The following is a 20,838-nucleotide window of genomic DNA, read 5'->3' on the forward strand; positions in this document are numbered from 1 at the left end:
CAGAGTTCCACAGTCCTCCAGTTCCTCCTGTTTGTTTCCCAGGTGGTGCATTAGTGTTCAGGAACTCCCCAGGATGTCCTCTGCTTCTGGGGAACATAAGGGCCTCCCCAGTGCCCTGCTTCCTCTGTGATTGCATCTCCATCCACAGATGAACCCACTTTAAAGTCTTCCTCAGTGGGTTAGAAAAGAGCCAGAGGAGCTTTTTCATAGAGGCACACGATGGCACATGGAGCTTTCCCCTTTTGTCAGGCATTCCAATCAGGTCCAAGTCAGCAGCAGCCAGAGTTACTGCCAGCTGGCAATTTGGAGACACAGACTTGTAATATTAATTAATCTTCCAACAACACCGCTTTTAAACATATTTGTCAATCATCTCAGCAGAAAGGCCAGGAACTGAGTGAGTGAGGAAGGCCTGGGGGTCCCCTTGCCGCAGCACAGGACACTAAAGGAGCAGAGTGCTGGTGCACTAGGGGTACGCCACTGATCTCCAGGGAAATCACAGAGCTTGCTTCCTAAACTCAGAGTCTCTCTTCAATTCCCACACCTCATGATCTCTATCAATCCATGACATTAATTAACCACCATGTGGAAACAAACAGATCCTCAGACAAATTTCCAAGAGAGAAACAGTTTAACCTCAAAAGCTGCTGTTTTCCAGCTCCATACTTCTTTTGCTTTCTGTTACTCAAACACTTCCAAGGAATAAGTAAATCAGTTCCAAAAATTTATTGTTATCTCCTCAAGCACATTAGAGACAAATTAAAAGTTCATTCCTTCACTGAATTACACAGGGGATTGTACTACAGAATCTGGCAGTCTCCTGAAACTGCTATGAGGAATATGGAAAGTGGAAGAATATTAAATTCAAAAGCAAGTTAAGTTCTAATGTTAGGAATGTAGCTGAGAAGCCCAATTAAATTAGAGTAATATTACCTACTGAAAGGAAGTTCTGGGATGCTGACTCTATTGTAGGTTGTGCCAGTTACAGAGTATGCAAAATAAGACAGATAGACTAATTAGACTATCTAGACTATAGATATTTTTTCCTGTCATGATTGCAAATAGGGTAAGAAAGCATCTTTTTTGTTTAAGTTTTATAATGTATAGCACAGTGCAGTTCCAAACAGAGTTAGGACTTGTGGATTCCAGAGGAATAAAAATAATATATGAACCAACATAATACAATATTGTTCCCAATCAGACAGAGCTCCCATTTATTCCAGTGAGAACATTGCCTGCAGGATCAGGTTGACAGGTCCTAACCAGGGCTCAGTCAGCTGTCAGCTTTCCCCGGCGAGTGGAGTACAGGGGATTTGACTTCACCTCACCCTCCCTCTGCCACTCCTCTGCCCTCACAGCAGAAGCTCCATATTCACATTCAGAACAGCACACTGGTTTCATTCTGGCCAGGCCTGGCATGTCCCGTCTTTGTCAGCGCCTGCTCTGCCTCGGTGCCGTCCTTTATTGTCAGCCTAATAAGTGCATAAAGGCTGAGGGGATCCTGTGAGCAGGCTCGCAGCAATCAGCCTCCAGGAGCTTGTTTGCCTGGCCAGACAGGCTGGGTAAACAATTAGCTCCAGCTCCAACATTCAGGTCCTGCAGAAGAATCGGATGCTTGGCACTGGCCGCTCTCCATGACATTCAAAATTTGGCTTTTCTCCAGTCAAATATTTAAACATTCGCAACCGTTTGTCTGGACCCAAAGCCTCGGTGAGGAATTTCTGCTCCATTCTAATTTTGTAACTGGAGATTTGGAGATTATTTACTGGGAACGTTGAAAAAAAAAATGTACTTAGCTTTACAGCAAGGGTAAAAGAGAGTTTGTTTTAAAATCATATAATGGAACAGGTCAGCACTACCAGCATATACTACCAACACTCTAAGCAGTGTACACTTGGGCAAAGTATAACTTGGAGTGTTGCTGTCACAGACCCTTCAGTGTTCATTGCTGGTAGCAAACAGCTGGCTTTTAATGAAACATAATAGAGAATTTGTTATTTTAAAACTGCCTTTCCATTTATAATCATGCCTGTTGCAGTACAATGGTGAATTGTATCCTTATTCCTTCATGCTGGCAATGCAGGAAATATTTAAACAAGTGCTTGTGAGGTATTTATTTTCAAATACATTAATGATGTGTCTCCACATCAGTAAAGTTAGTGCACCCTGAGTTATGCATGCAGGTATTACCTTTTGTATCAGGACTTTATGCTTATTATAATCCATGCCTTTTCTAGTTTCAGATTGATAGAGTAAAAGATACACATTCTTATCTATCTCCTGCACATCACAAACTCTTATATTTTACCCTAATTAATTTTATCCAACCAATTTTTACCGCATCTCTTCAATGTGAGTAAGGAATTTGAGTAATTCTCAAGGAAATTACCATTCTGAATGCCAGAAATCTCTCAAACCAGCTTTGACATGGTAATAAATAAACAAAATATGGTTAACAACAACGAAAATTTGCAGGAAAATATTTTTGATTAGATATTGGAAGAAAGTGAGAAACAAAGGTTGCTTGTTTTGCTGGCAGGTCGGACATGAGCTGGAAATGTGCACTTGCTGCCTGGAAAGCCAAATGTACACTGGGCTGCACCAGGAGCAGCGCGGCCAGCAGGTCAAGGCAGTGATGCCACCCCTCTGCTTTGCCCTCATGGGACTCCACCTGCAGTGCTGCATCCAGCTCTGGGCTCCTCAGCACCAGAAAGACATGGGCCTGTTAGACACAGAAATTACTAGGGGGAAGGAACACCTCTCCTATGAGTAAAGGCTGACAGAAATGGGGTTGTTTAGCCTAGAGAAGAGAAGGCTCTGGGATGACCTTACTGTGACCTTCCAGTGCCTGAAAGGGGCCTGCAAGAAAGCTGAGGAGGGACTTTTTACAAGGGTGTGTAGTGACAGGACAAGGGCAATGGCTTTAAAAATGGAAGAGAGAAGGTTTAGATTAGATATAAGGCAGAGATTCTTTATTGTGAGGGCACAAGTCACTGGCACAGCTTGTCCAGAGAAATTGTGGATGCCCCATCCCTGGAAGTGTTGAAGGCCAGGTTGGATGTAGCAACCTGGTCTAGTGGAAGGTGTCCCTGCTCATGGCGGAGGGATTGGAACTAGATGATTTTAAAGAATCCTTCCAGCTCAAACCATTTTGTGATTCTATTACTGCTTTTCACTTGTCTTTGAGAGCAGAATCAAGCCACTCTTGCACATAATCACTGAAATTGGTATTAATTGTTTTCTTCAGCCACCTACACACAAAACGCTTAGAAAAAACCCAGAGCATATAGGAAAGATCACTGTAGAAGTCTTAACCTGTGAGGCTGTACATGTTCTGTACAAGAAGTCACAACCTGTTCAAAGGCAGAGGATGGTCCTTGCTGAATATTCTGCAAGAGAGGTGGGAATTGGACTTAAAAGGGAAATCTAAGGCTCAGCTTCGTTATATGGGCTTCAAATCAAGAGAGAGGCATATAGACTTCTCTGGGATCAGACTGACATTAAGCTGGTAGAAAAAGAGCAGAAAGTAGAGCAAAAGCACTCATTAGCACAAATTTAAAACACCATGAAAGGAATCAGCAAAGGAACCAGAAGACTTGCACGGAAGAAAATATCTAATTTACTTAAGTTAATACTCAGTCTGGAAAATAGGCAGAAAGAATTTTCCTGGCCACTAATAAACATCAATTTGACCCAACAGATATTACCAAATTTAGTGGCAGGATTTCTGTGACTAGACAGTTTAAAACACTCGCTATAACTCAAACAGCAAGGAGTGACCCCAAAACAGCAGAAACTGTACATCAATAAAGGGCATCAGCTCTTGCTGTCATTGGTGAGGGAAACCATTGAACTCAAATGTTTTTGAACTACAGGATAAGCACCTACTTAAAACATCTCTCTGCACTGTATAGAGACAGTGACTTTGGCTGAATGATCTATTCTGGATTTCTCACAGTAACAGTGGGACTATCTCAAATTAGCCACAGCAGTTACCTAGATTGAAAATCAGCACAGAAAATATATGTTAGCCTTGCCGGGTAACAAAGGCATAGTTCGAAGAACTAAATACTGTTTTTCACAGCCATTTCTAAAATTAGAAATTTTAAAATCAGGAGTTCCCAGACAACTTTCAAGATCTCTTGACCATTACTGTCAATTTTCAATTAGTCCTAAAACAGATGAAAAACTGTAGAAGTCTGGCAGAAAATGAGGGTGATATAAGTAGTTAAATAAGATATGGAATGATCCAGAAAACTGTGGGCTTTTTTTACTTGATTTCAATCTCAGATCACACAATTAGATTGACAATACATTTCACAAATGATCACAGTAATATAATTAAGATTCATGGAAACAGATTTTGTCAAAGTATAATTCAGCTTTTGATGCAAGTGCAGGTTTTAGAACAAGAGTATGTGTGTGCGTGTATATATATATACTGATATATACAGTGTATATATAGGACGCCATAGTACACTAGGACTTTTAGGGCCTTTGACCTTAACATAACTTGCTAAACAGCTGAAATATAAATAGAAATAACTAGACAATGATGAACTAAAGGCTGTAATGTACACCTACACTGTGATAATTTTTAGCTCAAGACTGACTGTTCTGCAAAATATCTTTCTGGCTCAAACAAGATTAGCAGCCGGGGCAGAGAACTCCATGGGTAATGCAGGAAGTCAGGCTGGATCTGAGTGCTTCATCCCAGCTGTAAAACCCTATTTGTGTGGGTAACTTGACTATTAAGTGAAACACCAAAGTGTTTTGCATCACCTAAGGTACTGCTGGACAGGGTCTTTCCTCATTGCCCAGGTTGTACTACTCCAATCAGTAGTTATATGGGATCTTCCTGCTAACAGGCTATGGTGAGGGCAGTTTAATGACCTTTATTTCTCCTGAGAGCAGCTAAACTGCCATTCCAGGTGTATCTGTGTGGATGTCTTTGTTGGGTGTGCTGCTCACTCCTCTTCTGTCCCAGTAAGTATCCTGCCAAAGTGGCCATGCAATATTGCCATGGAGTTCTTCAGTATGCCTCTCAGACTTACTGTCTTAGGCTATTGATAAATTCAGGTAGATACCTATACTCTGCTTGTCTTATTTTGTATTTTCAATGAGAATTAGAAAGTAATATGAAATTCTAAATTATATTTACAGGTTTGATGCATGACTCAGCTCCTGGTGCAAACCTAGTACCAAGTCTCAGGTTTGTAGTGTCTGTATCTTTATCTGATTTGTCTTGTGGGAGGCTGTATACATGTAATTAAAAATTAAATATTTCCACCTAAAACTCTCCCCTTGGTTCCAAAGGGGACCCAGGTTAAATGAAAGATCATAGGCTGGATGCATATATTTGACATTTTGGAGACAGAGAGGAAATATTAATGGACCACCAGTTAGTACCTGGTTCATTCTATGGAGCAGCACAGGATTATTTTTATATATTCATCTTTGAGCTTTGAAATGCACTCAAAGGGAGACTGTGTCACAAGTAAGTTATAAGACTTGCTATAAGTATTTCCCATGGGATATGTCTCTGCAAGACATATCATCAAATGGTTTCCCTATCTTCCAGGCTTTGATCTGTAGATTGTAGTAATTAGTGCTGGGAAAGATCTCTTGGATTGCTTGAACTGCTACATGATATTCAGCATAGTTTCCCCTTCCTGATGTTTTGCCTCACACAGTTTATGTATCCAGGGGGCAGGGGGCAGAAATCCCCTGGGATACTATTTCACAACCAAATTGCACAATCAGCAATTTTTCTGGTGAGGTTCAGCCCAAATACATCTTTTCTAATCTCATTGCATTAAACTCTTCTCATTATACTCCTTAGTGTCATGTGAAATAATTCCTCCTTAGGGTCCTATATATCCTGCACTGCAAGTGCAGACTGTTAGATTCATACTATCATAAACTATTCCAGTGTTCTTTATTCACCTTTAATGTACTTCTTTTCTTTCTTATTTGCCTCCAATCTGTCTGTCTCATGTGGAACTAGGAAGCCAGACCTAAATACAGTCCTGCACCTGCAGTCACAGGTGAGAAGGATAAAATTGCAGTTAGTACCTTGCAAATGAAAGATGTCATCTGTCCCACAGGAAAGAAAAGGATCATAGGTTAGTGAAACAGGTTACCTCTTTGGGAGAAAAATCATCATTCTCCTCGTAGCTGGATACAACAGATTTGGAAAACAGCCCAACTTCATCTTGACAAGATGTGAACAAGAGCCACCCAAGAGCAACTCTCTGGTGAGGAGCATGTCCACCCCACACAAGCTGTCTAGGCTGCCTCTATTGATGCCCAGGAGAAAATCATTCCAGACTGTAATTCCATAATACCATCAGCATCTATCATGCATTCTCTCCTCAGCTTAAAGACAGCCTTCCCTAGGCTATTGGCATAATCTTTAGATGGCTAAAACTAGCCAAGGCTGATCTTGCTTGCTTGTTCCCAAGCTAATAATAACTGACCTCTCCTGGTTCTACTATGATTGCTCTTAATTTTTCACAACAGAAGCCCCTCACAGACAGCCCCATGTGCTGGCTTTGGTGGCTAAACTGCCCTCCTGTGTGCCTTGGGCCCTCATGTTCATTTCCCTTAAAAGCACTGATCCATGGGACATTATGTTGACTCACAGAAATTCTACCAGCAACTGCTTATTTGACCAAGAAATTGAGACAGAACCATTCAAAAAAATAGTCCCAGTCCCTGGTTAGTTCTCCTTTTTCTTTGCCTCCCTAAGATGGGGAGATAGACTGGATTTTGTTGTTAGCACAGGGCCTACATCCATTGCAGGATGATCTTCACAAGAACACACCTTGTTTAGACCATAGCTAAAACATGGTCTGAAATATGATGAGGTCCTTCAGAGTCACACTGCTAACTTCAAGGTGCCTTCATGCTGCTGCAAGATGACCAGGCACCAAAATTAGTATGAGCTTAAGCATCTCACTGGAAATGCCACCAAATCTGTCTGCACAATGGGATAGGAAAGGCTCTTCCCAGCTCTGAAGGTTGGGCTCTCACTCACTGTTTTGCCATGAATATTGAATATGGGATTCTCTTAGAACAAGCTGGGCATGAGGTATTATCTTCAACAGAGCTGAAAAAATTGTCTACTAATATCCTCAACGACCATGTGATTATACAGTAGCTTCATGGTCACATACAGCACTTAGAAAATGTTTCACCTCACTATTCTTAAATGAGCACTTAGTGGATTCAAAGCCACCAGACAGAGCAGTGGCACCATGGCAGAATCTGAACCCAGCAGACAGACACAGGCAGGCATGGAAACAAAAACAGTAGTAATGAATTCAATCCAATTTTGCACAACACTAAAGATCCCATTTTTCAGAAAATTCCTGAAGTTCTCAGAGAGAGCAGTTGCAGTGGATGTTTTATTTTTAAGGTGTCATTTTGGAATTACTTCACTGTAGTGATATGCTGTTTATTCAAATGGTGAAGATGCAGAGTCTTAAAAGAATCTCAGTCTTGCTGGAGCAAATCCAGATGCCTGTTTTGTTTCAACAAGTTTTCACTATCATTAAATTAAAGAGGTACTGTTAGTTTAAATATCACTCATCAGAAATGTTTTCAGTAACATGAATAGTAGGAATTCTCAATAGTTAAGAGTGTATATTATATATATAGCTGTGAAGTCTGAAACAAACTGAATTAAAAATATTAATTCTCTTTTTCTTCTTTCTATGCACCTCATAGTTTGAACAAAACTATCTACATAATATGATGGACTTAAAGAATCCCATGTCATGTCTGACAGATATGGATAATTCCATTAAGCCTTTAAATTGAAAATTCTGGTGGGGGGAAAACAGCTACAAAATCATTCCTAAACCTAGTGTATTTTCAGCCCAATGTTACCTCTTGTGTTTTCCATATAGTAGTAGATTAGTTTTTCAATACATTTAGAAACTTTCAGTAAAGGTTGCGTTTTCTCAGGCAAGGCCTTTTATTTGCAGTTGTATCTGCAGGTGCAGCAGAAACCTTCCCCTGTCTGAGTGAATTGCAACTAGATGCTCAAATATCCCTATCCATCCAGGAAGAAGATGGACACACTGAGTGGGCTTCACTTCATGTACCTGTAGGCACCAAAAAGTTAGATCTAACTTCTCATGCTAGACAGCAGAATAAATGAGCTCTTTTAAGGAAGGATTGTCTGGCCTAACTTACATCCTATTTAGCATGTGATTGTTTGCCCTCTGAGGTAGCCCCTTAAGACCCACAAGAGGAACCTAGAGTGGTCATGACTAGCTTTTCATTGTCTTTATCATCAGTGGAGTCCCTGCAAGGCCGGGGCCCTCTTCCATGCTGCTCCACAATGTCACTTGCTGATGTCAAGAATTTTGCCAACACAGGAAGGATATTGTATACATTCAGCTGTCAGTTTTCCCACTTGGCAATCTTTTCCATAAACTAAGCAACTCAGATTCCCAGTCCTGACGTGCTTCCTTTCAGAGCTGACAGTAAAAGCATTTAGCTTCTGGGAACTAGGAATAAGTACCTTCCCCACCACCCTTGCATCCACAGTCTTGAAAAACCTGAGGAAGAGTTCCTTCTCTCCTAATGGTTTTCATCTTGTGGTGCAGCTCATTTGAGGTGAATGTCTGTCCCTCCCCTTCCCATCAGCACAGCACCCAGTCATGGGAGAGTCACCACTGTAATTGTCATCAAAACACTTCATTGAGATAGGATATGCTCTCACACTTGCACAGATTTGGGAACTGTGGCACCAGAGCCTTCCTGAAATACTGAGCTGAAGTAGGGGTGGGGATGAGAGAAGTACTTTCTTCTCCAGAGTCCAAGTCTGCATCATTCCTGCCTTCAAAATAGACTGTTTTTAAAGGGGTAGAGAGTGTCCTCACCTTTAACTTTCTCTGACAGTTAAAAAGCATTTCAGGAATCAGGGCATCCGTGAGGACGGGTCTGTGTCTCAGGGAAAGCAGAGGGAGCTGGCTGGAGAGCTGCCACTGCAGTGGGGAACTCCAAGGACTTTTCTTCTGCATTGCATCAGCAGTGAGCAATGGGGAGACTGATTTGAGCCAACTGTGGGTTGTCATTCTTCCTTCCAGACTCAGTGGCCTCTGAAATCACTTCATTGTCTGCAGCGGAATCTGGCACAGGACCGTAATGCCAGGTTACTTCACTTCCCTGCAGAATAAAAGATTTCTTCAACCATGAGAAATTATCTCCTGACAGTGTCATTCATTAGGGCTCCCACCTGTAGACTGTTTCATTTTCAGCTTACTCACAGGGTGCTGAAAAGTCAGTGTGTGTGTTATCACTTGATGATATAGTACAGCTAATACCTCTTCACTCTTATGTATATTGTCACTGCTCTTTGCCTCAACAATGGCTCACAGAAACACTCAGATCTTGGACTTCACTCTCTGTAAGAAAAACCAAAAACTTGTACAGCCCAATTTTACCAGAGCTCTTGGTTCTTAAGAGTTATACACATAGGGGAAAAAGAAATCTATATTTTTTTTCCCCTCTTTTGAATTAGGAAGTTAAACCAGAAAATTTTGTCTATAGATGCTCAATAGAACAGGACAGTAGTTCATTATTTCTAAAGACAAGCCAGACAAACTGTCTTTTCTGAGCTTATGGTTTAATGTATACACTAAAACTAATAGAAATCAGAAGGTTTTATGACAACAGAATGTCCACTAACTAAATTTCAAACTAAACATTCTTCTCCACTCCTTTTGTCATGACAGTTTCACCCAACACTTTCTTTAAGGTTTCATTCTCAGGAGGGGGTCTGTAGACACCAAGCCTTGTTGTTCTTATTCATCCACCTGTGTTGTACATAGAGACACACTTCATGGAATCACATCATCACAGGATGGTTTGGGTTGGAAGTGATCTCAGAGATCTCCTGGTGACAAACACCCTGCCACAGGCAAGGACAATGTCCACTGCTGCTGCTTCAGGCATGGAAGGTTTGCAGTCCTGTATTGTATCATGGATAGCCCAGGGCACCCCAAACCCCTACAACTAAGTGAGGTGAGTCCCACATCTTAGCATCTCTGTATCTCTGTCCCCCTATCTGCTGTAAAAACTTCTATCAGCATCATATCCTCTAGGATAGTGTCTATTTGAATTTGGGTCTGGAAGGCCCTGGAGCACATATGGCAGCTGTGACACAAGAGACTGCATGTCCATGGGAAGCCAGAACTGACCTGGACCCCTGCTGCAGCCCTGAGACCCACTATAACCAAACCTCACAACATTTCCACTCCTACAAGGCATGGGCTAGCCCTTCCATCATGCAAATCAGCAAATGTGTGTGTATAGGACAAAGATTCTGAGCCTGCACACCTTGTCAGATGTGATAGACAGAGTCACATCAGGAAGGATCTATGGTCAGTATGGCACTGCAAACAGAGCCTGACTTGTCTACTGCCTTGTCTGCTCATGCTCCAGGGATCTGCCTCACTTGCATGGTCATTCCCTCATGGCCCAAGAGCAGCTGCACTGGTGTCACCAGCCCTTCTCCAACACCAGTTGTATTCTCTAGCTGAGTAGCTACTTTTTAAAATTATTATTATTTAGTATGTGCTTTTTTCATTCATTTGGTAAAATCTTTCTGTAGACCCAGATGGGGATGGTGCTAGGGCCAAGCAAATGCAAATTAGAGAAATCATGTCTGAGAATGTAAAATCCTGTCATATTTTGGCTCTTCACAGATTGCCACGGCTGAGGCATAGGTTTTGCTTTGCTTCAGGCTCTTCTCATCCTTTGTAAGGGCAGCAGTGTCTTGAAAAGCTCAGCTGAAGATTGTAAATAAATTGACTCCTATGAAATTTCTAGTTCCTTTAGAGAATAATGGTGATCAACTGGGAATTTTGAAAAAATTTTTCTTGGGTGACTTTTCCTTGTGGAGTTAAAACATTTCAGTATTTTTGCCTTCTTGGCTCCGGTTTCCTCTTTTCTTGCCAGATATCATTATAAAGCTTCAAGAAAGATGAGTAATTAAAACCCATGCAAACAATGTGTCGGACAATTAAATTTAAATGTCCGCCTGATGAGGCAACACGGGTGAGTGACCGCAAAGCTCCTGGAGCTGATGCCCCGCGGAGGCAGGAAATCCGAGGGAGCTCAAGAGTTACCAGGAACCCGCTGAAAAGGGACTTGAGGACCCAGACACGGGGGACAAAGAACCTGTTGCCCTTGGGGCTGCAGAAGCGCCAGGGGCTGCACCCCAAAACCTCGCACCGAGACGGCAGCCCCTGAGCCGCCCGTCGTGCCAGAACAAGGCTGGGGAAAAGCCACGATGTTTTTCCTCGGGAAATAAATGGAAATAGCAGTAAGAGATTAAAGGGGGGTGACGCCGCACTGGGGCGGGGGCGCAGTGGACGGAGGGACGGCTCGGGCAGGGCAGGGCAGGGCAGGGCAGGGCAGGGGCGGCGGGGCCCCGCGGTGCCGACGGGAGCGCTGCGGGGCGGGGCGGGCTCCAGCGGCGGATCCACCTGCGGGAGGCGCCGCTCCGCCCCGCCCCGGCCCGCCCCGCTCCGAGCGCGCCGCCGAGGGCCGGCACCCGGCGGGAGGGAGGGAAGGGAGGCGCTCCCGAGCCCCGCGGAGGCGGCGGGAGAGATGGGACCGGCTCCGGCCCCGCCACCTGCCTGAGCCGCTCCCGGAGCCGCCGCCGCTGCTGCGGGGAGCCGGTAGGTAGCAGGCCCCGGCGGCGGGGAGGGCGCCGCGGGGTGCGGGTCGCCCCGGGGGACAAAGGGGCGGCGGGAGGATGGTGAGCGCCGGGCTCGCCCTGCGCTGCCCCGGGCACTGCCTCACCTGCCCGGCCGGGCGGGACTCCGGGCGGGGGCAGCGCCTGTCCCGGCCCGCGGCGAGCGCTCCCTCCGCGCTGGGCTTAATGTTTAACCCCGCTCGCATCCACCGGAGCGCACCGGGCACCGCCTCCCCGGCGGCGCCGGCCACAAAAGGGCGAGCGCGGCCGCTGCCCGCCGGTCCCCGCTGCGGGTCCGCCGCCGCTGCCGGGGACCAACTCTGAAAGCACGGCGGCTGAGGAGGGAACAGCTGGGGTGAAAGTCGCCTTCGCTGCCTTTTCGTGCTTTGGAGGCGTCTGAAGGTAGCGCTCCGCTGTGGTGCCGTACTTGGGCTCGTCGCTGTGTTTGAATACATCGGTATTTTTGGGGTGGCCTTTTAAGACGTACGTGACACGAGCTGTTCAGTGAAGCGGCTGCTGGAGCCTGGGGAAGTTGTTTTTTGCAAGGTCCGAGGGGTTGGTGCGGTCCCACCGGGACCCAGCTTGTGCAGCCGCCCCGTCACTCAGGTGGTTTGGGAGCCCTGGGGATGCAGGTCCTTCCCACAGCTTCACCCCGTTATGCAGACACCGTCACCGTCTGCTCGTAATGCAGCTTGCTCTTGTGCCGTGATACCGAAGCTGCCTGACATGCAGGGAAAGAGAAAGCAGAAAAAAAGGAGGGTGAAAGGAGGCAGTTCTAGGAGTCGGACTAAATGGAAACACGTACTATGCTCCCTTTTCTCCGTGTGTCCTTGTCACTGGCGCGCGTGCCAAAAGAGCCGCTGTGCCCGGTGTGAGTGCTAATGGACACACCCGTGGCCTGACAGTATCAAAGTTAGCTTCAGGCTTTCCAAGGCATCTCTTCCTAGAGCCCTCAGTCCAGCAGGTAAGGCAGTGTAACCCTCGCACCACCCTCAGCGTCCCAGGCAGGCTAATAAAGTTGTTAGATTTTAATGGCAGGAAGGCTTCTGTAGTTATTAAAGTGCAACTCCATTATTTTTGCTGTGTTTTAACAAGTTCTGTGACCAGGAAAAGCAGCAGAGGTATTTTGGCACGGCACTGACAGTGATTTAGTTCTCCTTTATGATTTGGTTCGAGGCAGATTTTTCTCTCTCACTGTCTTGGTGTTCTCTCTTGATTTTTTTTTTTTTTTTTTGGTATGTTAATCTTTCTGGCTTCCAGCACTGTGGAAAAACTTTCTTCATTTCAAAATGTAATGGAGACTGGTTCATGGTCTTTCATACTAGATGATCCATGATTTATTGTTATTTAACCATCTACTACAAGAACCACCCCTGAAGTAGTGAACTCTTGCAGAAAAATTAATTGCCTTTTAGAAAATTATTCATGTCCATCCTGAACAAGGCAGTTTTCTTTCAGCAGCATCTATCTTGGGGCGTGAATGCCCACAGCAAGCAGGAAAATGTGTCTGTAAAGTGTTTCAGCAGCACGGAGAGCCCCGGGGTAGCTGTCACTGTTTCCATTCTCTAAACAATTTTAATGCCATTAGCGAGTGTGATTATGTACAAACCGCTTCTAGGGGGTTCCTAGGCTGGATGTCAGAGTAGGGCTTTGTGCTGAGTCAAAGGGTGGATTGAGTTTATGACACAGTTTAAATAGAAACAGAAGAGCAGAGCTACAGTAGAGCAGCACGTCGTAATTCATTCAGCACCGCTCTGTGATAGCCGTGCAGGGAAGTGCTCACTCCTCACCCGTCTGCTCAGTCTGAGAGCATCTCCCAGGGTCACCCATGAGTAAGTAGCTGAGGACAGAGAGTTTTTTAACCCTGGGGTTTTTTGCAGCCGTCTGATTGTGTTTCAAATGAGAAGAGAAAGTAAAAGGAAAGAAGAGCATTACTGGAGAGTCTCTGTGTAAATGTAGACTGCTTTTTCAATTCATTTATTTTTTAAGAGGAAGGATCTACACAGAAAGAGGTACTGTGGGCTAATTTGCATCCTGTGATAAGTAAGACATTTATTCTATTGCTGCCCAGATCTGATTTAGTACCAGTTATGTCTCCAGATGGAATTTAACTATGACAACTTCAGTAAATGAGCACGTTTAGCTTCTACATAAACTCACAACTGTATTTTATTGTCAGGTTTAAATAACATCTTAAATAATAAAAGCATTCTGTAACTGGTGAAAAGGCTTTTTTATCCCCTAGAGCTGCAATGTGATCACAGCACAGAAGCAGCAGTGGAGGGGGGTGGGAGGCTTGCTCAGAGACGTGGAGTAAGTACCACTTTACACAGCACAGACACAAATACACCTTCTGAAGCCTTTTTTCTGGGACCAGCTCGAGTCCCATCTCCTGTCTTGCTCTCCTCATAGGGCGGCTGCCCTCTGCTGTCTGAAGCTGCCCTTCCAAGCGCTGGCGGTGCTGGGCTGGGGATGGTGGGGAGATAAGGCAGGGCAGGCTGCAGGGCGAGGTAATCTCTCTCCTCAGCCCAGATGATCATCTCGGAGGAAGCAGAGGAGCTGTTTGGCACACAGTCCCTCCATCGGGTCGCCGTGCTGACAGGCACGAGGGAATCTGGCTGCTTGTGCAAATAACAACTGACAGGATGCTTCTGGTTTTCCCCTGCCAGCTAAATAAACCAGCCAAGGGCCAGCAGAGGCTCAGTTAGCATGGGTGGGTTTTAGCTCCAAGAAGTGGCATGGGTGGTGCAATTTAGAGAGATGCAATCTGTCAAGAAGTCTGAGGGCAGCGAGGGCAAACTGCCTAGAAATACGTGCTCTTACTGATGGGATCATACCTAATGCACATTTAACTGTGGTTTAGTCTGCCCTCAGCTTCTGACTGTGAAACTAGTGAGCACTGCTGCATGCAGCCCTCACTGACACAAGCAGGACAGCTAGCAGTTGACTCATACCAGTGTATATTGTCTTTGTGGGGATGGAGCAGTGTCTTTTGTCCCTGTTACCTTTTTTTTTTTTTCTGTCTTCCTAATCACTGTCCTCCAACAATAGATGTGATAATACAGCAGGTGTTCCCTGTGCCGTCCTTACAGCATTTGGAAGTCTTTCATTTCATAGCTTGCAAAATGCAGCCACATCCAATACTAAAATTTGCTGTGGAAGGAGTCAGAGGAGTGTTTGGTTTTCCTTGAATACCAAGTATTTTCTGATTTTGAGACATATAACATGATGCAATTCTGATTAATGTTTATAATGGCTTTTATTTGCCAGCATGAGTCATCAGTTAGGTATAATGCATCATATTTGGTGGAGACTAACCTAGGAAAAAAGTATGTTCCTTTAAAGATGTTCTGTTTGTTAATGAAAAATTTGCCAACAGAATGTGTGGTCACTTCTGAAAGAGTCCTGAAAGAGTCCACCTGCCTCTGTGGGTTTCAGTAGTGTCAGTTCTGTTCATCTACATCTGGTTTTGGACTTTTAAGTCTTTTGATATCTTGCATGAGTCAATTGATATTTTAAACATTGTGTACTTTAATGATAACCTCTGTTCCTAAAGAGGATGGTACCAAAATTCTAAGAATCTGGGCCCAATATTTCACCGCTGGACATCAGCAGCCTGTAGCTTTCAAAGTTTTGTTTGATGCAATTTAGGGATGGAGTATTTCTACACAAAGCACTGGAGAGAAGGATTTTTCTTTTTTATTCTTAGATATCTGTGGTCATTTCCTGTGTGATTTGCTTTGGTTTACTCGTTTGAGGCATTTCAGGAATGATCCTGCAGTTGTGATCAGTGTAACCTCAGCAGGGTTTTAAATATGTGTAAGCTCAACATATCGGTGAACTTTCCTTTGAATAATCTTTGTGTGAGGGAGATCCTGCCTGCCTTCTCGCCCAGGGCACAGTGCCTCCTGCAGCGATTCAGCTGTATGGCTAATTTTCAAATAAACTGAAGTTAGGCATTTTTTTGACACAGTTGTAGTGCACGCTGTTCTCTGCAGTCCCAGGCACTCTGCCTGCGGTTCATAAACACATTTACAGCCACATTTGCCTCCCTGTGCTCAGAGGGGGTTGGTTTGCATTTCTAATTAATTGAGTTTATAAAGCAATAAGCCAGTGTGTTAACTGAAAATTCCCTCAAGAATTGTAATCTTCCTTCATTAGCTGCCTGTGTGTAATCATATCACCCTTTCTTGGGGAGGGCCAGTGCCACTTGGTGCAGAGCCTTTGTCTGCTGTGAGCTGCAGGGGGAAGTGAGTCTCCTCTGTGGTTGTGTTCTGCAGCACAGCCCCTGTCAGGTCACCTTCTTTGTCCCTCCCCACCTGTCCCTGCCATCAGCCTGGTGTCTCTGGCTGAGACAGCAAATGGTGTGAAGGGATTTAAAGGACATCTTTCAGCAAAGTCAGAGAGCAGGGGAGAGCTTTCAGAGAGTGTTCTAGTCTAGCTGAAGACAGACACATTTACTTTTTGCAGGAGCTCTGTTTACTGGATGAATGGATTTAAACAGAATCTGAATTTTCTTTAAACTGTGTGAAGACAAGTACTATAACTTCCCACTGATGTCAGCTGGGAGTTGTTGGCTCAGCACACCTGAGGGTTAAATGTCCTGTATTTCAGTGTTAACCTGGGACACTTGTTTTGAGACTCCGGCTAAGGCATTAGTTTGGCACTGAGAAATCTGAGCTACTTGATGTAAGTTAACTCCATTCAAATTGCTTGACCCTTATTACATCTATACTGGGTTAGCAAGCCACTACTTAGCAAGGTAGGATAATCTTGCAACGGGTTTGGGTGAATAACTGTATTTGCTTTTGCCTTCCACAGACTGACATTCAGAATGGCAGCCTTGTCCACTTTAATCCTCCTTTTGTGTGCTGCTAAAGATGTGATGCCTTCCAGTCCTCACTGGAAGCCAACTTGGCCGTCTTACAGAGTTCCCGTTATCCTGCCGCAGTCTACCCTGAACTTGGACAGGCCCCAGTTTGATGCTGAAGCCAGACTGGAAGTGGTATCTCCGTGTGGCCCAGCATGCCACAAAAGCTCTCCGCTGCCGACGTACGAGGAGGTGAAGAACTACCTGTCCTACGAAACCTTGTACGCCAACGGCAGCCTCACGGAAACCGAGGTGGGCATCTACATCCTGAGCAACGACGGCGACGGCTCCCGAGGCAGAGCTCGAACTAAGAGGCAGATCTATGGCTATGACAGCAGGTTTAGCATTTTTGGGAAGGACTTCTTGTTGAATTACCCGTTCTCCACGTCGGTGAAGCTCTCTACGGGTTGCACGGGGACGCTGGTGGCCGAAAAGCACGTTCTTACTGCCGCTCATTGTATCCATGACGGAAAGAGTTACGTCAAGGGAGCTCAGAAACTGCGGGTGGGGTTCCTAAAGCCCAAACAGAAAGATGGCAGCAAGGGGTCCAATATCACCAACTCGGCAATGCCTGAGAAAATGAAATTCCAGTGGATCCGCGTGAAACGGACACATGTCCCCAAAGGATGGATCAAAGGCAATGCCAATGACATCGGCATGGATTATGACTATGCCCTGCTGGAGCTGAAGAAGCCACATAAGAGAAAGTTTATGAAGATAGGTGTGAGCCCACCAGCAAGACACTTACCTGGAGGGAGGATTCACTTCTCTGGCTACGACAATGACCGTCCAGGAAACCTGGTTTACCGTTTCTGCGATGTCAAAGACGAAACGTACGACCTGCTGTACCAGCAGTGCGATGCCCAGCCGGGTGCCAGTGGATCTGGGGTGTATGTGAGGATGTGGAAGAGGCAGAATCACAAATGGGAGCGTAAAATTATTGGTATATTTTCAGGCCATCAGTGGGTGGACATGAATGGCACCCCGCAGGATTTCAATGTAGCTGTTCGCATCACACCGCTCAAATACGCACAGATCTGTTACTGGATCAAAGGCAACTACCTTGACTGCAGGGAAGGATAAAGACAATGAAACTCCATGAAAGCACTTAATGACTGGTTTTAGTTACTCATCTGAGGAAAGGCTAGACTTTGTGCTGCAAATGCATGTGATCACGTAACATCAAGAGGTTATATGTAGCTTTTCAAGCCAGCCACCTTGTTCTTGGGACAGGGACTGGCTGGTGCTATCATTACAGCCTGAAACTGGGGAGAAAGGAACGTCTGCTGGGTGGGGAAGGAGCAGGTGGACTTGCTGAATTTGCAGCTGAGCGACTGAAGATTAATTAGGGGCGGATCAGTAAACAGTATGAAAACAGAACCGTCTCCAAAGAATCTTGTAAAAGGGACGCTGTTGACTATCTCATGCCTACAATGTTTGTTTTAATAAATCCTAGGATTAGTAGAAATGCTTTGATCTGAACTTTTAAAAGAAAATATTTCTATGCTGTTGGGGACTGAAGAGGGGCATTTAATGGTGTTTGCAACCCAAACATTACAGCTTTGTGTTCCTGCATGAGAAAAGGGAGTGTGAAAAGGGCAAGGCATGCGCCGTGGGAGATGAATGCCACACAAATAGCGTGAAGGGTAAATAACCACATAACACTTCTAACTTCCTTTCAGCCTGAGTGATTTGAGACTTTATTAGTAACACAGTTAAGAAAAATGCTTTTTGAGCAGACAGACCTTGATGTTGTAATGATTTGACTGTGAAGATGATGTTGGTCATATGATCAGTGCCATTACATCCTGCTTTGAGAAACACTAATTGCACGTGGGATTAAATCCATGTAGGAGCTGGGACCTATGAAGGAGCAGGATCCCTATGAATATACTAGAAAGCATGTGAGGAAAGGGGCTTTTCTGTTTATGACCTACTTGGGCCTTTTAAGGAAAATCTCATGTCAGCAATTCAGATTTTCAGAGGGGAAGCCTGTCTTCCGTCTTGCTGTCTGTCTGAATTGCTGCCTGCAGAGCAGGTAAAGGAGAGAGCCGGACAAGGGTTCTACTGAGTTTTCCCCGTTTGTTGAAGATCCTTGCTGTTCTACCTAATAGTACACCACATAGAGGGACCCTAGACTTAAAAGTGTCTCTCAGCCATATCCCATTGACAGTGTAATTTGGACATCTTGACTAATGTTTCTTGTGGCTTTGGAAAAGGAATATTCCTCCCCACCTAGCTGTTGAGTTACAAATAATTCTTAGCAAATGCACAGTTCAGGATTTCTGCAGCTGGAATAGAACCACTTTATAGGATGCAGCCTGGGTTTGCTATTAAGTGATCCTCTGCTGTCTCTTACAGTGATAAGTGATATTTTTACTGTAAAAGAATTAGAGTTGAAAACAAGAACCGTCTTTTTGGGGTAAAACCAGTGCCGCCAAATATTGTAGCTCAGCAAACAGCATTTGGAAATCAGCATGGTCTGTGCAGCCAGCCTTTCTTAGGTGGATTGTGCCACTGTATTTCAGTGACATGGTTGAGGACATGGTGCCATGCCAGGATGATTTTTTAAAGTAGGAAGATAGAGACTGGCTCCTGTTCCTCTTCCATCCACCCCTCACTGACTCCTGAAGCTTCCCAAGCTGCCCATGGTGCTTGGTGTTGTGGGGCAAATGCACGTCCCTGGTGAGAAATATCAAAGCTGGGAAGGAGTGAATCCAAGCAGAGCTTCCCTGTGCTATACCAATACAAGGAAAATGTTAATTCAGCTAAGCCTTTTTTTACACTCTACTAATTACTACGGCATTTGTAAACATTTGCCTGATGGTGCTTTATCTTTGTGGTGGCTTTGGCTCTAGTTCTGACAAACATTTATGCTGGAGCTGCCTATGATTATTATTTTTATAGAAGCAGTGTACAAAAATGTGGACTCTCATGTGGGTTTTTGGTGCACTCAGATACAAGCAATTACTAATGCTTTGAAATATGAATAATCACCATATGTATCTGATGGTCTTTTTCTGACTTTTTGTTTTAATTTCCTTTACTCTGTGGATGTTATCTGGAGCACTTTTGTTTGAATGTATCACAGTGAATAAAGAAAAGTTATGGAATTTCAATGCAGACATTCTTGTATTTGTGCTGTATTGGGTTGCACTTTCAATCTCATTTCAGCTGCTTATTTGTAAAGACATTCAGATACAGATTTATTGAAATCCTCAGTGCTGTTTATTTTCCTTCAATTTTCTTCTGCTCTTACCTGTTAGAAGTTTTTGTTTTGGTGTATTGTTTTTGGGGTTTTGGTAGACTTAATTACTTTATACTTTAACACATTTGGATGCTAATAATCAATCTTAGCTTTTGTATGACTCTTACAGTTCCAAAGCCAGTCATGAGCTCTGATTAGTTAGAGCTGAAAATAACCTATTAGACTGAAAAGCCACATTGTTTTTATGAACTTCAGGGTAAATAAACTATGGAGGAATGTGAACCAGTCAGTATAAGGTCAAAATTGAGGTCAGTCCATCTTCTTTTTCTTTTAGTTGATGCAGTATAAAAAAAAGTTCCTTTGAGGCCAACAGTGAGACTCAGAGTTTTTAGAGAAACACTGGATGCAGAAAGTTTTTCTTTTTGAAATTGCTGTTCGTACAAGTTTCCTGACCTTTAACAATGCGCACTACGTCATGTGGGCTTGAGAACATCAGTCCTGATTTATTGGATGTATTTCCCATCCACTGATCCTGTGTTCTCAACTGCTTTCTCAGATTGTAGGCTAAGAACTTTTCACAGAATCACAAAGCCATTTAGGCTGGAAAAGATCTTTAAGATCTTCAAGGCCAACTGTAAACCTAACATGACCAGGTCCACCACTAAGCCATGTCCTGAAGTGCCACATTTACGTCTTTTAAAAACCTCTAGGGGTGGTGACTCCACCACTTCCCTGGGCCGCCTGTTCCAATGCTTGACAACCCTTCTGGTGGAGAAACTTTTCCTAATATTCAGTCTGAACCTCCGTTGGCAGAACTTGAGGCCATTTCCTCTAGGGTGATGTGAGCAAGGTGGATTTTTTGTTTTTTTCTAAGAATGCGTGCAGCAAGTTCAGTGTAATCAGGAGTGGGAGAGTCTCTTCCCACTGCACACCCTGTGCAAACATTCCAGTTTTAGAAAGAAAAGGAAATCTCAGATAACACAGGCAGAGTTGTGGTGCTGAACTTCAGCACTGTGCCCACCCGAGTTGGTGGTAATTTTGCCA

General features: G+C 44.3%; 1 protein-coding gene across 4 annotated transcripts; it reads left to right on the forward strand.

The window, feature by feature from the left end:
* The first annotated feature begins 11,180 nt into the window (after positions 1–11,180).
* PRSS23 (serine protease 23) lies at positions 11,181–19,705 on the forward strand. Of its 4 annotated transcripts, none has more exons than XM_059493510.1 (2): positions 11,181–11,341; positions 16,538–19,705. In XM_059493510.1, the coding sequence occupies exon 2, from the start codon at positions 16,551–16,553 to the stop codon at positions 17,667–17,669; it is 1,119 nt and encodes a 372-aa protein (XP_059349493.1). In that variant the 5' UTR covers positions 11,181–11,341; positions 16,538–16,550; the 3' UTR covers positions 17,670–19,705. The 4 variants fall into 4 exon arrangements, with proteins under 4 accessions (XP_059349493.1, XP_059349491.1, XP_059349494.1 ...); XM_059493508.1 differs by lacking the exon at positions 11,181–11,341 and adding an exon at positions 11,556–11,699; XM_059493511.1 differs by lacking the exon at positions 11,181–11,341 and adding an exon at positions 12,104–12,118.
* The last annotated feature ends 1,133 nt before the right edge of the window (positions 19,706–20,838 follow it).

The sequence above is a fragment of the Ammospiza nelsoni genome, chromosome 2 (assembly GCF_027579445.1).
Source record: "Ammospiza nelsoni isolate bAmmNel1 chromosome 2, bAmmNel1.pri, whole genome shotgun sequence".
NCBI lineage: Eukaryota > Metazoa > Chordata > Aves > Passeriformes > Passerellidae > Ammospiza > Ammospiza nelsoni.